General features: G+C 33.9%; 1 protein-coding gene and 1 pseudogene across 1 annotated transcript; one reads left to right on the top strand and one right to left on the bottom strand.

Annotated features, from left to right (window-relative positions):
* The first annotated feature begins 507 nt into the window (after positions 1-507).
* LOC132952533 (uncharacterized) lies at positions 508-4413 on the top strand (annotated as a pseudogene).
* Positions 4414-6093: 1680 nt separating this feature from the next.
* On the bottom strand, positions 6094-8159 carry LOC132952528 (uncharacterized). Its single transcript, XM_061024846.1, has 3 exons — positions 8033-8159; positions 6636-7326; positions 6094-6154 (listed from the first exon to the last, which is right to left on the bottom strand). The coding sequence occupies exons 1-3, from the start codon at positions 8157-8159 to the stop codon at positions 6094-6096; spliced, it is 879 nt and encodes a 292-aa protein (XP_060880829.1).
* Between the last annotated feature and the right edge of the window lie 14407 nt (positions 8160-22566).

Below are 22566 nucleotides of genomic sequence, written 5' to 3'. Positions count from 1 at the left end.
ATGAAGAATCAATTCGGTAAAGTTCATTAAATTTGTAGTTGTATTGATTAATATGATTTACAATGGATATCTTAATAACAATTTTGAAAGTCTTAGGAACTGTGAAAGCATATTTTGTTAGATTTTAGTGTCATAAAATTGTGTCTTAGTTGATTGAATTTATTTAACCTTGTTTAATCTGAAATACTGATTAGTAATAAAATGGTACTATATAGGAATCCGAATGCAGCTTTAATTTATATATGGCCCACTGCAGAATTATCAATGCGCCAAGCTCGTAGACAGCATGTTCCACCTCTGCCATCTACTTTACGTGAACTAGGAGATTATTTGGATCTAAATATAAACAAGTAATATTAAATATTTATTTAATTAATAGCATATAATTCAATTGACACTTGCTATTTTTGTTTGGTTAATATAATGAATATGGCCAACAGATATCAGTGTAACAATCAGCCATTTTACCAAGAATAGATTGTAGACAGTGATGGTAAGTTTAATGTGATGTTTGCTTGCCATGACCTCATACACTCTATAGTTCACGAGGGTGGTTGCGAGTTACACACAGACGGAACATTCAAAGTTGTGCCACCTAATCCACGTTGTAGGCAACTGTTCATCATACATCTAATTTTACAAAATCACGTGAGAAATCATTTATTTTAACAATAAACAAAATGGAATAAATAATAACTTACATTTTTCCACTTAGTCTATCCCTGTTTGCTATGTGTTAATGGAAGCAAAGACCGAAGCTTCGTTCAAAAAGGTGATAGAGCGATTCAAAATGAAATTCCCTACTGTAAGACCAACTTCAATCATGATTGATTTTGAGACTGGCCTTCGGAATGCTTTTACTGTAGTATATCCAGAGGCAACCATCTTGTCTTGTTGGTTTCATTACATACAGGTTTGAAATTTAAAATGTAGTGTTAAGTTAACATTTAAGTAAAGTAAAGTATAAGTACAGTAAAGTACAGTAAAGTAAAATAAGTAAAGTTACACACAAATTTTTAAATACTGTAAATTATATAAATGAGTTATTTAGTTGTTTTTTATTTTTAGAGTCTACAGAAGAATATCAAAAAGTTAGGATACACATATTACGTAAAAGTAAACATGGCAGCAAAAATGTGTGTTAAAATGACTGCGGCTCTAGCAATATTGCCAGAACACCAAATCGAAACGGGCTTGGCAAAAACCTATGCTCTATCTAATATTGTTCAGCTTCCCCGGTTTTTTACATATTTTTACAGGTAAAAGTGAATACATTTTTAAATAATTGATAAAATTTAAAATAAAATATATCAATCTCAGTTTTATTTTAAAATTTAAATAGCTTTTGGATTATTAAAAAGGGACCTGAATGTTTTTCTGTACATCGCCAGCCACGGCGTACTAATAATAACGTGGAAAGTTTTCATTCGTCCTTAAAGCAAACTTTTCAGGTACTGCATCCAAACCTATGGACATTTCTAGGTTAGTAATAGAAATTATGTAACTATATGTTAAAACCTGGCAATTGTAGTATTTTAGTATTATCTATTGATTGTTTTACATAGATTTTATTATTATTTATCAATTTTTATTTAACTATAATGTACTATGTGTTTGTTTTTAAGTTAAATCACTAATAAAAATGTTTATGTCATTTAGAACATCTGAATAATATAACCACCAAGCAGCACATCATCTTTGGACTAGCTAGGGGCTAGGGGCTTACCAACAACAAGGTCCATCAAATTTAAATATATTTTAAATTCAGTGAGAATAAAAAATTGCCACTGCGCTTCTAGGAACAGATGCAATCACGGTACAAGAGTTCCTCATCCAATGCCACAGACCATTATTTAGAACGAGGATTGAATTGGGAAAATGAAGCTCAAAGTATGTACCTATAAAAAAAAACAAATTAAAATATAAAGGATTAGAAAAGTGAGGTGGGTAGGTTTTAAGTCCCCCAAAAAATTATTCATGTATTTATGGGTACCGGTAACATATCAGTGTATATTACGTTACTAATCATTTTGTTTTATAATATGCAAAATATAATTAATGATACCATGTTGCTTATTTTTAAATTTACAATATTCATTGAGACCCTCAAAGCCTAAATCCAGCCCTGCTAATAGATATGTATCTGTTACGAGCAAATTAGGAAATCTAGGCATTGTACCAGATCAAATCTAACTTTACACTTATTGAGACTTAAATAAGGCGCACATTTATATCGAATTGCATTTATACATAACAATATCACTACAAAACCATACTTAGATATTTAATTTGCACGCTACTAAATAATAGTGTTGTACCTATGTGGTAATAAATTATTTTTTGTAATAATTAATTAAAATAATTATGATTTAATAATAAATAGAATTAGTTTTATTAATGTTAAACCACTTTTAGATAATAATATATATTTACAAGGCTGGGCAAGTTAATACTAGTAACACAGTTATTAAATTAAATTAAAATTTCAATTAAGTTAATTCAAAATTGTCTATCAATTGAACTAAGTTAAAAGATAACCAACATTTAGTATAAGCTTTTTAATTCAAGTTTTAAAAAAAATAAGTTTGTTTTTTTAATATAGGTAAATTTAAAATTAGCATGAATTTGCACGACTAAAATTAGAATTTGCATGATATTGGTTTAACGATTAAATCCAAAATTTGATGAGCCGGGCTGGCGCAACGTTGCGCTAGCCCGGCACAAAAGAAAAAATATAGATATCGAATATTTAAATATACCAATATTTAGCACGCCATTCGCATGGATTCGCACGACTGTCCCCGGAATTCGCACGACATTTTTTTACGGTTAAAAAACAATTTTAGTGTTTTTACCGTTGCGCCAGCCCGGCCCATTATATAAATTCTGCGAATTTTGGGACTTTGACTATACCAATATTTAGCACGCCATTCGCATGAATTCGCACGACTGTCCCCGGAATTCGCACGACATTTTTTTACGGTTAAAAAACAATTGTAGTGTTTTTACCGTTGCGCCAGCCCGGCCCATTATATAAATTCTGCGAATTTTGGGACTTTGACTATACCAATATTTAGCACGCCATTCGCATGAATTCGCACGACTGTCCCCGGAATTCGCACGACATTTTTTTACGGTTAAAAAACAATTTTAGTGTTTTTACCGTTGCGCCAGCCCGGCCCAGTATATAAATTCTACGAATTTTGGGACTTTGACTATACCAATATTTAGCACGCCATTCGCATGAATTCGCACGACTGTCCCCGGAATTCGCACGACATTTTTTTACGGTTAAAAAACAATTTTAGTGTTTTTACCGTTGCGCCAGCCCGGCCCATTATATAAATTCTACGAATTTTGGGACTTTGACTATACCAATATTTAGCACGCCATTCGCATGAATTCGCACGACTGTCCCCGGAATTCGCACGACATTTTTTACGGTTAAAAAACAATTTTAGTGTTTTTACCGTTGCGCCAGACCGGTATTATATTTTAATAATAACAAAAATAATATTAATTTTGCGCCTCAAAACAAATCCTCGCACACGGACCTAAGAGTTTATAGTTTCGGCACTGCATTTTACTCAAACTATTATCATTAAACAAACCACACTTTATGAAAACGACGAATGTACAGACACTTTATGTCGTTTAGCGTTCTATTTTACACTTGGAAAATGATGCACATCGACCGATGATTCAGAGCTTAAATGAATCATATTTTATTTCATATTTCAATGTTATGAATGCATTGGTATCATTGATTATAAACAATATCAATGATTGGTACTAATTTACTTATATACTCCAAGATAGGTAGTTAAGAATTATTGATAATTATACCGTAGTTATAACATATTATTTATAGTTATATTTATAATTATAATCAATCTATAGTGGCGGAAAACGTTACCACCTTCCGCCCGTTGCGCCTGTGCGATCACGCGTTCAAGTCACCTGCCCTGCTGAGTCGTGCGGGTAAACGACTCAGAACATAATATTATTGTGTGTATAAACTATAGATATTATGTTATAAATTATCCATTTCAAATATCGTAACTTCTAAATTATACAATATACATGAATGATATAACTGAGAAAGAGATAAAAGAGAGAAAATAAAGTAGTGAAGGAGCCCGCAAATTAACTGTATACATTTTACTACGTTGTTCCTTTTCTCACTCATTCTATGTCTTCTCTCTCTAAGCACTGGTTATTTATAGGTCTATACTATTAATACGCTATTCGATGTTTGGATTATGTTGATGGCTGGGACACTATTTCCATTTTGTACTAAATATAGTGACAATTAATTTGTTTGTAAAAATATATTTAGATATCCATAAATATTTACAGAACACTATTCTATTTCTTATTGAATTGTCATTCGTAGTTTGTCGATTAGGCTGAGTACGTCGTGTAATTTTCGTAGTAAAACATTGTTTTTTTTTATCACTGTGATTTGACATTTTCTTTTACTATTAAAATATATTTTGTTTTGACAATACTAATTATTGTTCTTTTTTAAAATCATTATTGAACATGGTTGGACGAAAATGTAGTGTTCCGCCTTCAGTTGTGGTTGATGCTATTTTGTCTTTCAAAGATAATGTGGTGAGCAGAGATGAAAAAGGTGACATGAGTGAGTATGCAAGTGAATTATACAATTTTCTATTGTAACAATAGTAACGTCGATACTTTAAAAAATGTTTGTTGATTTCTCATCAATCGTAACTAGGACCTACCAATTATTTGTCATTTGATTATTCAATTTATCGATATTTTTATCAGGCAATTTTTTTCAAATAATCAAAAAATTAATTTTTATAATTTTTATTATATCCAGGAATTATACAGTATAATTATTACTTATTTGCCAATTTTATATTTTAATACATTTGTTTTATTTTTATCGTAGATTTTAACCCAGATAATAAAATAATTAGGTAGGCACATAATTATTATAAGTAAAGACAAGGTTAAAATATCAAAATAACTAGTCTTGGGTAAAATACTTTTAAAAAGTATTCAGAACAAATACTCTTTTTTTTTTTTTTTTTTTTTTATTGAGTGGGGGGGAGGAACTTAACCCTAAGGTATTACTTCTCCCCGTCACCCATCGTTTATTTTGGAAATATTAGTTAAAAACACAATACATTTATTGATTATTACATTTTATGGGGGCCTCTAACCACCCTATTTTGGTCTTTGACCCACAAAGGTATAACTTAACTAGCTAGTTTGTCATGTTCCTCTCTTCCAGCTGCTGGGCACGCTCCAACGCCTCCTTCTGCTTCATCGTCCGTTTCGCGAATGCGGACACTGCTTCCCAAGCCTGAGTGTTGCTGAGCATCTTCCCGATCAGAGTGCCGATGTCCAGCTGGCCAATCTCTGCTTCTAACTCCTCTCTTTCAGCTGCCCATGCCCTACATTCAACCAGCGTGTGGTGCGCGTTGTCTAGAGTTGATGGACAGTGCCTACAGTTTGGCTCCTCTTTTTTCCCTATTCGGTTGGTGTAATAACTGAAGCAGCCATGCCCAGATAATACTTGAGTGAGATGGAAGTCCATGCTCCCATGTCTCCTCATCACCCAGCCTCGTACATCATGAATTAGTGTCCGCGTCCATTCCCCTTTTTTGGCGTCTTCCGTCCTCTGCAACCATTCCACCATTGTGTCACCTTTTGCCTCTTAAACTGTTTTCCTTGTCAACCCTCTTCTGATTTGGAACAGCTTCCTCCTCTCCATTGCTATGAGGTCAATTGGAGGGGTCGACGCTAAAATGTATGTCACGTCGTATGATATTGTGCGGTACCCACAGATACTGCGAAGTGCCGCTTGCCGTTGTACCTTCAGCAGTTCTCCTCTGATGACCTTGGAGTACTCCAGCGAGGTTGCCCATATCGGGGCACCGTACAGCATCACCGACTGGACAACACTTACCAGCAGTCGTCTGCGTGGTTCCGTGGGTCCGCCTATGTTCGGCATTACGCTATGTCCTAATTGAATCCGGGCAATGCGGTGCGTGCGTTGCGTCTATCGCCCGCACCGCAAACCGCTGCGTGTAATTTTTAATGTGGCAAAATTAAATACTACCTTATCGCTACGATAGGCGGGTAAATTTTTATTTCTTTGACAGTTGTAAATATGCCACTAACGGATACACAACGAAAGTTATTACTTTCCGAAAACTTGTGGTTAAAATATATACGTTTAAAAAAACTAAATAAAAGAAATAATGTCAATACTGTTTATAAAGATCGTTTTATTTTTGGTGAATTTTATCATCTTTATCCAAAATTACGTGAAGACGAAACGTTATTTAGATCGTACACTAGAATGATACCACAAACGTTCGACTATATTCTAAATTTAATTGAAATAGAGTGTTCACACAGTACAACTAATTTTAAGAAACCAATTTCAGTGGAGGAAAGATTACTCGTAACATTAAGGTAATTATTTTAATTTTAAATAAGTAGATACAATTGCTTATAATGATTGAATTATTTTTGTACAATTGTTTTAATTTTAAAGTTATATTATAAATAATAGTAATATATTAATACTTAGTCCTTACATTTATTTTATAATTTAAAAATAATTAATATTGTTTGAATTATTTGAATCAGACGTAGACGATGAAGATGGTGGATTTGTATAATAATTTGTCATATTTTGATCATTAGAAAATTGTTGTGAGGATATTTCTCGTAATAATGTGTCTTGTATTGTACTCCTAAATCTTAATTTTTGCAGTGGATGTAACTGTTTCATGTACGGAATCAATGATTTAAAAAATAATAGATCTTCATCTTCAGGGGCTTGTGGTTCTAATATAGCAGCAACTTTTTTAGCTTCCAACTTTAATAGTTCATTTTCAAATGAAGATTTTGTGTCAATTTTTCGTTTTTTTTTTGTTGGACGATTTGGAGTTAAAGAACTTATATTTTCATCAACGCAAATATTTGAAATATTACTATCGTCTGTATGTTTAGCTTCCAACTTTAATAGTTCATTTTCAAATGAAGATTTTGTGTCAATTTTTTGTTTTTTGTTTGGTGGACGATTTGGAGTTAAAGAACTTATATTTTCATCAACGCAAATATTTGAAATATTCTGATCGTCTGTATCAAACTCAACCTCATCATTATGAATTAAATCGTCATTTAATTCATCGCTCTCCGAAATATTACCACTTGTAGTTCTAGATTGTACAGAGTCTCTCAAAAAAAGCAATAATTGGAAATATGACCATCTTCCATTATAATGTGCTGCAAACTCCTGACCACTACCAGATGCACCTTTTGGTATTTTTTTTATTTCTTTCAGAAATTAACCTCTCAAAAGATGTTTACCAAATTCAAATAATGTGGCACCATTTGTTTTCGTAGGAGATGAAGCTTTTCCTCTACGAAGTTATTTAATGCGACCTTATCCACGCAAGCAATTGGACGACGTAAATAAAGAATATTACAATTATAGATTGTCGCGGGCTCGAATGACAATTGAATGTGCCTTCGGTATTGCATCTGCAAAATTTAGGATTTTGCAAAAAAGTATAGAAACCAAAGTGGAAAACGCTGATCATATTGTGAAAGCAATATGCATTTTACATAATATTATAATAGACCGCGAAAAAGATACTGCGAGACAAACAAGTTTGAATGAAGAACAACCGAATACATTACTAATGGTGCGAAGAAATAAAGCCAATAATAGATCATCTCGATTTGCAGAAAATATTAGAAATATATTCACTTCATTTTTTGAAAAAAATAAAATATAAATATTGTCAGCAGGATGTGCTTAGGAAAAATAATTCTAAAAACACAATTTTATTACAGTATATTTCTCTCCATATTTATACTTTACATGCATTATATAGTTATTTTAATGAAATAATTGTTATGACCGTGTTTTATTAAAATATTTTAACTACTTATTATAATTAACTATGATATTTAAAATGACTAAAGTACTAGACAGTACACGCCGTAAATTTATAATAAAACATATTTTTTTACTTACTTGGCATACATAATTCTTTCCCTACAGCTTCCCACTCTCGATCAACTTTGATTCTATCTTTAAATTGCTTATGGAACTTATCCCATAAAATACGCCTTTTTTGAACTTCTGAAATAAGACTCTCCATGACTTGCGATGTGCAGTGTATAACTACAGTGTGCAGTGTACATTCAAATGCAAGTTGGTATATTGTAGATATCTTGCCCGCCGTCACCGCAACAGATAAAATCAAACTTGTTTGATTATCAAATATTGCGTGCGGTGCGGTGCGGGTAGTTTTACCGCACCGCATACTTTTGCGGTCGTATTAGGACATCCGTACTTATCATACCTGGTTTGTTTTTTCTCCGCACCGCACGCAACGCACGCACCGCATTGCCCGGATTCAATTAGGACATAGCGTTAGTCTCTTGAGTGACGTCAGCACCCGCTGTCCCTTTTTAGCTGCTTCCTTTATATGTTCTCTAAACTTCAGCTTCTCGTCTATTGTCAGTCCAAGATACCTCATTGTCTTCGTTATTGGTACATCCGCGCCGTTCAGTCTGATGGTGGGTTTCCTTTTTTTGTATTGCCTTTTGAAGAATACGGCTTCGGACTTCTCCGTCGCTATTGACAGTCCGAGTATGCTGATCTCTTCTGCTACCACTTCTAACGCCTCGTTTATTCGCCTTTCCACATCTTCGGTTGTTTTGGCCCAAGCCATGACGAGCGTATCGTCGGCGAATCCTATTATCTTTGTGGATTCCGGACACCGGGCTCTTAATACTCTGTCGTACGCTACATTCCACAGCGTCGGACCGACTACCGAACCCTGCGGCACGCCGCATGTTATGTTAATCTCTAGTTGACCAGTAGGGGAGTGGGAATGTGCCAACGTTGCGGATCTCTTCTTGAAGTAGGCTTGGAATGTCTGCAGCAGGTACTCGGGGACATCACACTTTTGCAGCGCTGTCTTTATGTGGTCCCAGCCAATGGAATTGAACGCATTTCTAATGTCGAGGCTTACGGCGACGCAAAGTTCGTATTTTCCGAGTGCCGCATTTGCGGTCGACTCCAGTGTGCTTATTGCGTCCTCGGTCGAGCGACCCTTCCGGAAACCATCTGTTCGTCCGCGAGGCCTTGTGTGCTTTCCAAGTGTCTTTCGAGCCTCTGCACTAGGAGTAGCTCATAGAGCTTTCCAACATCGTTCAGCAAACATAAGGGTCTGTATGACGATGGTTCGTTTACTGGTTTTTGTCCCTTGCGGAGTAGCACTAACCTTGAGTTTTTCCATCTCGTGGGGAAGTCGCCTACTCACAGGCACTCGTTGAACATTCCCCTGAAGAGGGTTGGTTCTGCTCTGTGGGCTGCTGTGAGTATGCAGTTGGTAAGTCCATCCGGGCCGGGCGCTTTCCTCCTGGGGGCCATACGTTTGAAGGCCTCACAGACCTCGTCCTGCGTGAAGAATGGGATGGGGGTGTCACGGCTGTACTCTATTTGGCTAGGTGGTGGCTTCGTTGGAAAGAGCGTCGCGACGATTTCCTTTAGCATCGTGGGCTCCATGTTCGCCGTCGCTGGTGGGCCTTGCAGTTTCCTCAATACCAGCTTATACGGCTTGCCCCATATGTCGTTTTCTACGGTTTCGAGTAGTTCTTTCCACGCGCGTTCTTTGCTCTTTGCTATCTCCGCCCTGAGGGACTTTTTGCGGGATTTAAGGTTCTCCAGCAGGTCTTCTGTCGCCGCTGTTTCTCCGCCGTTCCTGGTCCGCCTGGTCACTGCTCTTTTTAATGCTCTTCTTGCTGCAGTGCAGCTGGAGCGGAGTTGAGCTATCTCCGGGTTCCACCAGTGCTGGGGCCTTTTGCCACATCGCATTTCGGGTTTCCTCTGGAGTGCAAAATCGCATGCGACGGTCATCCTTTTTTCGAAGGCATCAGCTAAATTGTACTCCCCCATGTCAGCTTGCCGTGGGGAAATCCAATCCGCTAGCATAAGGCCTGCTTTGAATTCCTCAACGCAGATGCCCTTGGATGTGATCCAGCTCCTATCGTTGCGCGGAGTGTCATTTTCTCTGCTAGAGCTTGCGTCCGTTTGTACTGTGTACGTTATGTAATGGTGGTCTGAGTAATTTTCTTCGTCTAGTACTGTCCAATCTCTGATGTTGCGGGAAAATCCTTCTGATGCAAACGTGACGTCGACAATTGAGCCTGCTCCTATACCATGAAATGTGGGCTCTCGTCCCGTGTTGATTATGACCAGACCTAGTCCTTCAGAGAGCTCTAGGAGTTCTTCTCCTCTGGTGTTACTCTGCCAGTCGCCCCATGCGGCTGATCTCGCGTTAAAATCCCCGGCGATGATAATTCTCTCCTGGCGTTCTAGCAGTTGTGCGCTCCTTCCTAGCCGTAGTAGGAATTCCCGGTATGCTGCTATTGTGGAGTTTGGTGACGCGTAGCAACTATATATGAATACTCCGTTTACCCTTACCAGTACAAACTCGTCATCGGTCTCGATTTTCGCTATCGTGGCGTTTTTCCCAAACACTTTGATTGCGGCCCTATTCGTACCGCTGTTTGCTAGCCATCCTCCGTTGCCGTCTGTGATCCCGTAGGGGTCGCATGCGATAACCACGTCGATGTTTCTTTCAACCACTGTTTGCTCCACCAGGTTTTGAGCCGTTCGACAGTGGTTGAGATTAATCTGTAGAAGATTAATCATTGCCTCCTGGTCCGTTGGTCCTTCCGGCCTCATTACGCGGCATTGACACAGTCGTGGCTCGCGTTTCGCAATTCTTGGCCACATGACCATTCTTCCTACATTTGATGCAGCGGTTGGAACGATCTTCCCCCTGGCATCCTGCTGCTACATGCCCGGTTTCTAGGCATCGGAAACAAACCCTTTTCTTTTCCCCGAGCAGCTTTATCCTGCAGTTGCTCCATCCAATCCTCAATTTGGGATCAGCAGCTAGCCGCAATGCCGACTGTATCGAGGTCTCGATCTTTGCAGTGCTCCAGCCGTTGGCTGCTGTTTGGATGGTGAAGGGTTTGATGTCTGCTAGCTCTGGGTCTCTTTCAGCAAGAACTGCCCTCAGCTCTTCTATGGTTGTTGACTCGTCAAGTCCTGAGATGAGCACTGGTGCCGTTCTCATGGCCCTTCTTACGCTTACCTCATTCCCGAGCTTCTCCTTTAGTTTTTTAGCAAAGAGTTCAGCCTCCTCTTTGCTGCCAACCTCTAGGAGAATGTCACCTGCTGCTGTTCTTCTAGTCCCGACCACTTCGATGCCGAGCTCTTTTAGGTTTGGTACAGCTTCTTTCGCCTTCCTGATGACATCAGCGTAGGTTGACCCGGTCGTTGGTGCATTAAGGATGATTGCTTCGTTTTTGGGCAGTTTTTTCCTTAGATTTCTGGCCATTTTTCCCGCTGAGCTACCGTTACCTCCCCTTAGTTCGCCGTTCTCGTTCTCGTTTCCTGTTTCGACTTGGCGTTTGTCTCGTTGCTGTCTTCGCGGGGGGTCGCTATGTGGTTCCAACGCCTCACTATTTGATGGTCGCTGGTGCGGTGGCTTGACCCTACGCCTATTCTTTCGCCGGTTCTCAACCGTTTCCCAGTTTCCGGTATCACTGCTGCGGTCCTGAGAGTCGTCTGTCCGCTGTTTTTGTTGAAATTGTAGATTTCTTTGCATCTGTGGCTCTCGCTGCTGCTGCTGCTGCTGCTGCTTCGGCGACTTTTGTTGTGGCAGTTCCTGTTGTTGATTTTGGTTCTGTAACCTCTCTACCTGCTCTGTTAGCTTCCCAACAGCTTCCCCCTGAGTTTTCAGCTGTTGTCGGAGTCCCTCGATGGCAGCAAGGAGCTCAAAGCGTGTGTGATCCGAAGAGGGGATCTTGCCTGCAGGGGTCGACCTTGGTTGGAGACCTGACGGTACTCCTGTCGTCTTTGACTCAGGAGGCACCTCGTTTGTGGGTTGAAGTACAGAGGGTCCAAGGTCAGTTTGGTTTCCTCTACTCGAGGTGCTGACGTTCACTTTACCCGTGAGCCTTCCCCACTGTATCAGACCTTTGACGTTGGTCGATAGCTGGACTATGAGGGTTTTTATCTCTCTCTTGGTGTTGGTGGCAATAGCAACTTCATCATCCAGGCTCTTAGCCACCGAGTATGTTTGCTGGAGGTACTTGAAAAAACGTGCATTTGCCTCTTCCATATTTACGTCGTTCTGGCTTGTTTGACTTGAAGTTGACGAGGCCAACAACTTCGTCACCAGATTCCCTGCAGTCTTAATTTCTCCAGCATTTCCTATTTCCTTGTTCTTCACCTCTGAGGTATTCACCCTTTGACCGGTGGGTGTTCCGCTGTTTTGCACCAATTGGCCAGCTGGTGCATCTGGGTTCTTTTTGTTGTCCTCCATATTTGGTCCCACGCAAACACAGGAAGGGGTCGTCCACTACTGCAGAGCCCGGTGCAGTGGTAAGCCTATATACTGTTGGGTGTGGCAGAGCCCAACAGGTTCCACGCCGACACAACTACCTCTGTGCCAAGTGACACCCCCATCATGGTTTGGGGGTTGAGGGAGCCGGTTTTTCATTGCGAAAGGCATGCTCAGGCCTCTTATCCCCAGTCAGCCAAGCCCAGGGATAAGTCGATGTAGTCCGGGGGCGAACCCCAGGATGGAACCTCTTGGCACGGGCGTTAGCCCGTGAGCCCCCCCCCCCCCACCACGACAAGGTGGGTCCCGTCGGGGGGGGGGGGGGGGGCAGAACAAATACTCTAATACTCATGAAAAAAAGTATTCCTAATATGTGTTCTAATACTTCATAAATAAAATATTCCGAATTAAATATTCTGAATACTATAACTATAGAAGTATTCCAAATGCTTTAACACATTTGAGACGGACCGTCATATTCTAAAAGTTACGTTTGAGACGAGTCACGCGTTTGGCGCGTTACGATGTTTTACTCATGAAAGACGAATCACGCGTCTCGCGCGTTGTGTCTACTATCGGATTTTAAAAATCGATATAAAATCATATACTCACACTATTGTTTTTATGTAACAATCTATCGATAGGAAATATTGTATCGATTATTTATATAAAATAATTAAATCATTTGCTCCACGTGGAAACTGCTCGTCTCCGGGGGGAAAAAGAAGCGCGTGATTCGTCTCGAATGCGTGTTAAAAATATTTTTATTATAAATACAATAATATTTGTTTTTTAGAAATTAGGTATGGTCAATGTAATGATATAATATTGTGTTTGATTATTATATAAATAACTTTAGTTTGTGATAATTTATAATTTATAATTGAATACATTTTATAATTAACTTACACTAAAAAATGCTAGGTTAGTTTTTAGTTTTTACCAAAATAAATCATATTTTATTAAGACAGACAAGAGCAAATTTAACACGAGTTATTTTTATATTTTGTTGTTTAAATATTTCGAAGCACGATTATTTAAAAAATATTAAAGCTCTATCTTTTCTATCATCATTATTAAGCCATTAAGGTGGTTCTAGTCGGTACAAAAAAAAATCGTTTTTAGACTCTTCGTAGTGACAAAATTGTGAGACACTGGATTATCTGATTTTAATTCTGTAACAATTACTACATTTTTTAACATCTCTTCTAGAGAACCGTCGAAGCATTTTTTTAAATTTTGAACTTTTGACACTTGTATAATATTATAAAAATTTCCATTTTTATCAAATTTTTGTTCAATCATATGTACTGAAGAAATATGTATTTTTAAAAAATGCCTCGACTGTTCTCTAGAGGAGGTTTTAATAAATTTTAGGATTTTTACAGAATTAAAATCGCACCCGCCAAAGTCTCACAATTTTGTCACAGTCAAGGCATGTTATACTCGAAAAGTAACAGAATATTTTTTCCTAATTCAATTTGCTGACATTTGCCTGCGAGTAAGTGAACACGACCCGCATAACGTTGAGATAGCGCACACCCACTAATGTTCATTTACACTCGCACACATTCACATGCCCGAATGGCCGAATGTACCCAACACATAATTTGCCTAATTCCTACTACTTAGAAAATGACCGACTAGAACCACCTTAAGTTTTAAAATAAGCACGAGAAAGTGCAGCAGATAAGAAAAATGAATCAGTCAAAAATTGTTTGAAACGTTTTTGGCAATACCACCTTTTGAATTTCCACCCTTCATATTATGTCGTGTTATTAAGAACTTGTCATATTATTATTACGACTTAGTCATTACTATTTAATTATTATAATGTCCTTATTATTTATTAAATAACTCTTATTCCTATTTATATTATTCAATATTCAACTATTCATTTTATGGTCAGTAAAGACCGCATATTGTATGATACACAAATTATTTTTTAAACAAAAAATCATCTTATTCTTATTATTTAATTGGTCACCTTCTCCCTAGCTTTAAGTTATGTGTTATTTATTATTATAAATCTTGGACGTTCATTAGTCCATGCATGTATTAAAGTCTATGTGTTCCACCGACGAAACCCTCAGGTTTCCACGCGGCGTGGCACACAGTTCATGAGGTTCAGTCCCTGGACCTCATGGGTGCATTCTGAGGGTGTTATAGCCCTCAGGTTATTACAAGACACAAGTCAGTTATCACGCTGTACGTGAAGTGTAGTGTTCTAGTTCTATTGTATTATTATGTATATGTTTGATTATTATTTGGAATATCATAAATTATTATAAGGTAAGTGTATATTATACTGAATTATAATATAAGGATCAGAAGTTGTTACAAATTGCGATTGCTAAATCTACTAAAAAGCTTTTAAAATTAGCAATAGAAAAAAAAATTAAGTTGTAAGTTGTATTCATATTTAACACCTCCGCTCACAACTGAAATTAAAAATATAAGATTCAATAGTAACAAATTACTAAAATTTTAAATTATACAATTTCAACAGAAATTGAAAAATTGAAACTTAAATAAATTCCAAACTTGTTTTAAAAATGCGTCATGTAATCTTGCATTACATTTTTATTTTTTATATCATAATACATTAATACATATTATAGTTAAAATGTCCAATTTAAGTAGTATCAGTTGTTTATGTTACACCTAATCATCGTTAGGAATTATTTTACCAAAAGAATTTATTTTTTAAATTATAATAAACCAAAACGTTTAGATAAAATAGGTTAAATGAAAAATTCATTTTGTTATAAGTTTAAATTTTTTTCAAAAACAATTAATTTTCTTAAACAATTTACCAACACATTAACTTAAACGTTTCAACATAATTTAAACAAATACTAAAATTAAAAAGATTTTTATTTTTTTTCTGTTTTAATTTGTTAGGTATGAAATAATATTTTTGCATTTATACATACCAAAACTCACAATTTGAATTTAATATTTATTTTAAGATGCGCGGTTATACTTTTTGTTTTAGAAATAGCTGTTGCCACTAACACAATATGGGCTGAAATTAGCGCTCATTTAGATAATAACATATCTAAAAGTGCAATTCATACATTAGTGTTTAAAAACCGATATGATATTAAGGAAAAACTTGGATTTCCAATTTGTTCCAAGACAGCATCTGATATAGCATCTAATGTTATAATTGATTCTCCGAATGCAAGTGGTAAGTAAAATATATTATTAAAAAATGTAACAATTTCTTTGGGTGGATGATTATGAATAATATAGTATTATCTACCTATAGTTCGGAATATCTTAGACAATATTTTGCGGAATACGAGATTTAATAAAATACTAATTAAAATGACTAGGTAATTTGTATTTAATTTTTTTTGGGTATGTTTTTTTAGATTATTAACAGAGATATAACTGTATTGATTTAACAATGATGTGTTTTTTTTTAGATTTTTTATTTATTTTTTTTTATATTATGTCTGTCATCACGTTTTAGGACAGTAAAAATGATTATATTTTGTTCAATATTATTTTTGCTGATAGGAAAGTGAGTCTAGTTGGTACTTCGCCGGTTAAAAGTAATTTTCAAAAGTACCGTGAAAAACAAGTGAAAAATTAAAGAAAAAACGGGAATTTTTAAGCAAAACCAATTTTGGATAAAATTTTTTTTCTTTTTTTACATTAACAAGAAGTTACATTAAGTTGGTATTACAATAGTTATGAAACTTTTATTGTTTTTATGTTGTTATATTTTATATACACGCAATGACATTTTCAAATGTAATTTTTGGGAAAAATGAATTTAACCAACAGTAGTAAATAGTCAATACTGTCTAATACTAAAATTTAGTAATTTATTACTATTTATTCATAATAAAATCATCAAATACAATTAGTAAAATATTATAGACTAATGGTCTTTGCTCAGAATCGTTTTTTCTTATACAATTATATATTATATCATTGGATTCATATTTAACATAATCCATTACAGTGACTCACTTGTAACCTACAGTACAGAAAATAGCGACACCCACTTGACCACCTTTTATAATTATTAAATTTGATTATTTATATAAGTATGCTAGGATGACACACAATCTCCACACAGAATAGTTTTTCGTATGACAAGATTTATCATTGAATTCAAATATAACACATCCATTACAATATACAGACTCGATATCCAATGTTTTGCGGAATGGTATGTAGAACGGCACTCTTCTCCACATTTTTATAGTGTTTTTTCATATCTTCTATATTATACTTCACAATCTTGAGAGTAGATCATAAATAAATTTTTTTTCTTTTAATACATACGTCAGTGGCGTTTTCTTTGGGTGTGCAAGTTGTGTGTTAACGCCCTATAATATTGATGTCATAACATATTGTGCATGTGTAATATTGTAATTTGGAAATTTGTAATGCATATTACATAGTAATATAATTTTATTTACAAAATCTTAAAATAATTGTTTTGTAGGTACTCTTCTCTATAAATAAAAATAATAATCAACAAATAAACTATTTTTAACTCGGGATTCGACCAGCGGTATGCACCGTCTGCAGCTACGACGCGCGGGCGCGATGGTGTGATTGCGGAATATTATGTATTGTGTCGTGTAGGACGTTAATGTTTTGAACAACGACTCGTGGTATCTAATATCCCACATTCGTAATTTGTCGTGATATTGTCGGCTAACTTCGGTGCAATGTTAATACTAGACCAAGTCGTTGAAAATGAAATTAACGACCAGCCGCTAATCGGCTATTCGGCTAATGGCAATTAGTAGTGGGGATCATCGCGGCTGCACGTTGTACACTCGTACTGCAACGCCGATCGACAAAAACTTATTGTTTATTTCTGTGCATCACTGCATCAGTATTGTACTATTGTTAATTAGCATGTACTACCTATTCTATCTTTTATGAATTTTATTGCAATTGATTGATAATTCAAGACAGTTACCAGGTATTCACTATTCTATTTATTTTTGTTTAAGATACTCTTGGTACTGATTATTTACAATACGTATTACGTGTCGTATAGTTATTAAACTTATTCCATATTAACAATAGGTATGTGTAACCGTAGCGAAGTTGTAAATCAATTAAAACAAAATTGCTTTTCAAGACTTTCATTTGCTGAAAAAAAAGTTTTAGTTCAAAATGGTAGACCGTGTCCAGATCTTGACATTTTAACAACAGTAAAAATTAAAAAGACGACAGATAATACGTCATGCACTCGGCATTTTCGTAAAGAGCTTTATAATATATCTGATTGGTTATGCGGTTGTGAAATTTCGAATAAATTTTTTTGTTGGTCTTGTTTACTATTTTCTACGAAAAAAACTGTTTGGAATAATCAAGGGTATGATGATTTAAATCATTTAAATACAGCTGTTAAAAAACATACTGAATCAGAAATTCATATAGCTGGATATTTTAAACTTAAGACATTTTTATCATCATCAACTGCTAGAATTGACACATCATTAGATAAACAAAGAAAAATAGATATTCAATTACATAATGAAAAAGCAGCAAAAAATAGAGAAATATTAAAAAGATTAATAAATGCAGTATGTTTTTTAGCTAAGCAGGAATTACCTTTTAGGGGACATAATGAAAACAAATATTCAGTAAATAGGGGAAACTATATGGAGTTATTGATTTCCAGCCAAGAATTTGATCCATTATTACAAGAACATTTAGATACATCTACTATTTTTCGAGGCACTTCTGTTTCCATACAAAATGATTTAATAAATTCTATTGCTGATGTTATTAAACATGAGATTTTTAATGAAATTCAAAATACACAATACGTGGCAATTATGCTTGACGAAACAACTGATATTAGTAATAAATCACAACTATCGACAGTACTGAGATATTTTTCAAAAAACGAAAGCAAAATTGTTGAACGTTTTCTTGGATTTGATGACATGAGTGCTGACAAAACAGCAGCCTCTCTATTTAATCACGTAAATCAAGTAGTTGAAAAATTTAAAATTGAAAACAAATTAGTGGCACAAACATATGACGGGGCAGCAGTAATGTCTGGCCATTTAAACGGGTTGCAAAGTAAAGTTTTAGAGAAATATCCTAAAGCTATATTTACTCATTGTTATGCGCATGTTATTAATTTAATACTTCAACAATCATTAGAGTGCAACAAGGAACTTAAAATATTTTTTCGAGGTCTTAACTCTTTACCTGTATTTTTTTCTCATTCTCCTAAAAGACTAAAAGCACTTTCAGAATTTATGACCAAAAAGTTACCCACATTGGCTACTACTCGTTGGAACTTTACTTCACGATTAGTTCATACAGTTCATAATCATCGAACATCATTGGTTGATTTTTTTATGTTTGTTTATGAAAGTGGTGATTTTGATAATGTTACTGGAATGACAGCAAAAGGGTTTGCAAATTTCCTTCAAGAAAATAAAAACATTTTTATTATACAAATATTATCTAATCTTCTTATTTTTACTGACGTATTGTTCAATATTTTACAGTCAAAACATTTTGATATTTTATTTTGTAGTCAAAAAATACTTGATTTTCAAAACCAATTATATCAAGAAAGGGAAAATTTTGATACTTTATGGGAATCATTTACTGAAAATGCTAACGAACTTTTTGTAAGCAATCGCAGGGTTAGTCAAACAGAAACCGACAGAAAAGATTATTATAGACGTCTTTATTTTGAAATTATCGACAATATACATACTCAAATTAATATCCGTTTTAAATCGTTTGAAAAATTGCAATATTTTAATTTACTTAATCCTACAAAAACTAAATGTTTTGCGAAAAAAGATAATTTTCCATCTGATTTACTTAAAAATTTACAAGATATTTATGGCGATTTTTTCAACTATGGTAAACTACAAAATGAACTTCATATATGGTACACCTTAAAGGAATCATCCGATAAAAGTCCTATTGAAATTATGAATTATCTTTCTGAAATGAGCTTAAATAGTGGATTTTCCGAAGTGTATAAGTTGGCTCAATTAATATCTACTATACCAACAACAACCGCTTCAGTGGAGAGATCATTTTCATCTTTAAAAAGAATCCATACATATTGTCGCTCAACTCAAACCCAAGAAAGAATGAACAACTTAAGTATAATATCAATAGAAAAAGAATTGGTTTTCAAATTAAGGGCAAACAGAAATAAATTTTATGAAGATGTTATAAACAAATTTACTGAGAAAGAAAGAAGAATAGAATTTGAATTCAAATAAAAATCAATATATAATAGATTATATTCATTAAAACATTGTCAGTTTGTGTAATAATTAAATTTTATAAATATTTTTATGTATTTTTAAAAATTTAAAAAGTATGTAAAATAAATAACTTTAATAATAATATGTTGAATTGGGAATTTATTTTTCATAAGGGGGGGGGGGGGTTCCTAATCAATCACACATTAACGCCTAACGTCGAAAGTCAGGAAACGCCACTGACATACGTACATAAAATCCAATAGCCTCATTAATCAAATAGATCAACATCGTATTTAACATAAAAACTAATTATTATTTTTACAGGTACTTAATTTTTGATTAATATAATGGTAACTTATAATGTTCGGTAGAATTTTGTTAAGTTCATTTGTATAGTAAAATCAAAATTGCTATATATATGGATTTAATATTTTTTTTTTAGATAGTTCAGATGATAGTAGTAATTCAGATGAAGATCTACCTAAAAAAAAGTTTGTTTTTACATTTTCCATTGAAGAGTGGAATATGATTAAGCCACAGAATATTGTGTATAGATTAAATGACAAAAATCGATCAAAACAAAATTTTAAAACTCATCATGCATTACAAAAAAACCAGTGGACACCCATTTTAGCCGAGCACTTTTGGGTCCATACCCAATTGCCATGTTGTATATCGTTCCGAAGAGTCCATGTATATCCACATGGAAATACTTTTGTTACCGTTGTCGGACGATGCTCTATATGTAACTCACATTTTAAGGGTGTTATTTTAAACCAACCACCAGAAAACGCAAGGTATTTTTTAATGTTTTATAATACTAAATTATTATTATCTTTGACATTATTATATAAACGATACTTAGGTGATAAATATTTTCAAAATTTTAATCCATGTATCATTGTATCTTCTCCAATAGAGTTTTGATGGAATGTACTTATATCGGGAACTTTGATGTACACCATTTAAACAAAAAAAGGCGTTTAATTGGACCAGCGAAAGAAAAGGCGATATCTTCTGTGGTTATTAAAAATGTATCATGTGAAAGTTTCAGAGAAAAAGAAGCAAATCGTCTTATGACTAATGGTAAGAATTATAATACGTTTTAGACAGAAATTTAACTACTGTGTATACAATTTTCATTTTGGATTGCAAAATTAGACTATACGCAAATGGTTTAACGAACTTTGGGTGCTAAAATTGGGTTGTCTAAAACAAATGATTTAAACCAAAAATATTCAAACTATTCGTCACGGTTCCGTGTTGCGAGTATTTATCGGGACATCCATAACTCACAACAGGAAAAATATTAACAATGATGACGATTACGGATTAATATATTGTTTTGTTATAAATGTAAAATATTTAATTTCCGTATTTTAGGTATATGCATGATTATCATACAATTTGTTGTCTTGATATTATTGATGTATTTATATTATATCTGTCTATAAACAATTTAACAATGAAACATTTTCTTTCCATGTCTTTAATAATTTAAGAGCCTTAAGAAAGTTGTAAAGAAACAAAAGAGACGTGAGATGAAAAAGTTTGAATATCTCTGAATTTTAGACAATGTAAAAAAACAGTTGTAGAAAACAGAAAAATATAATTTTATGCCTATTATTACTATAATCTACTTCAAGTATTTGTTTTAATTTTTTTGTTAGTTAATTATTGTTTAATTTAATTTAATTTTTTGATAGTTCATTTACAATTCAGTCTAATTAATTTTACTTATTAAGATATTAAGGTGTTCAAAATCTTAGATTCTAAGCTGAACAATGTATGTAATAATTTCACAATGATATGTTTTTAAAATTATTTTTTTTGTTCTCATCTCATTTTGGACCATTAAAAATGGTTTTATATTCAACTTTGAGGGTATTTTGCACTTGCTTGAAAACTATTGTATTTATTTTAATAGTATATATTTATATAATTTATTTATTTTTTTCACTCTGTAGTCTATACAACGTAACCATTTAACGAGGTAATTATTTTATGGGGTTTCAAAATTCTAACTGTCCATATAAGATAATACAATTTAATAAATATATAAAAATTTCAATTATCTACGAAAAATATATTTGAAGTAGGCACAACTATATAAACTAAAATTGCTTAAGGAGAAATAAATATGTAATTAATAAATATCCAATGTTGTAAATTAATTAATATTAAACCCTTATAAAAAATTTAATTTATTTTCCGGTAAATTTTTAGTTTTACAAAAATTATCTTAATTAGGTATATTTTCTACATTTTTGATCTAGCGAAAAAATTGTTAACAATAAATGTTCATCTCTATAGCTTTTATCACATTGTATAGAAAATGATAATACAATCGTTGAATGAACATTTTAAGTATTCAAGTTACACCGAAAAAAACAATATTGATTTTGTCAAAAACTGGTTTTTTTTTTTAAATTATTTTCCTTGATTATTAAGAACAATAAGAAAAGTCACCTTTTAAATAATTTTATTTAATTTTTACAATATTGAGTTATTATCAGCAAACAATTTGTGGGTTATCGATTTGTAATTTGTATCTTTTCTAATATCTATTAAGCCCCAAAGTTAAAAAAAATGTAGGTGGGTTCAATATTTTTAATTTAGATACGTCTAGCAGTAATCATCATTTTTATGTTTAATCTGACGTTTAAACTGATTTAAATATAAATTTTTATTTAAATATTTAATTTAAATAAAAATAAAGTTATTCTTAATTTTATAACACAATATAATGATTAGGTAATGATTAAACAATTCCACAACAAAACATTTTCTATATTTGACTTTTAATAATTTGAATGTTAAAATCTGAATAAATACGCCTTAACCCAAACTTACGGCTATGGTATCTATACAGTTATGCGAATTGTCATTTTAGAAGTTTACACAAATAT

The sequence above is a fragment of the Metopolophium dirhodum genome, chromosome 1 (genome assembly GCF_019925205.1).
Source record: "Metopolophium dirhodum isolate CAU chromosome 1, ASM1992520v1, whole genome shotgun sequence".
Lineage (NCBI taxonomy): Eukaryota > Metazoa > Arthropoda > Insecta > Hemiptera > Aphididae > Metopolophium > Metopolophium dirhodum.
Note: the sequence above shows the minus strand (reverse complement) of the source record. Positions and strands in the feature narration are given on the sequence as shown.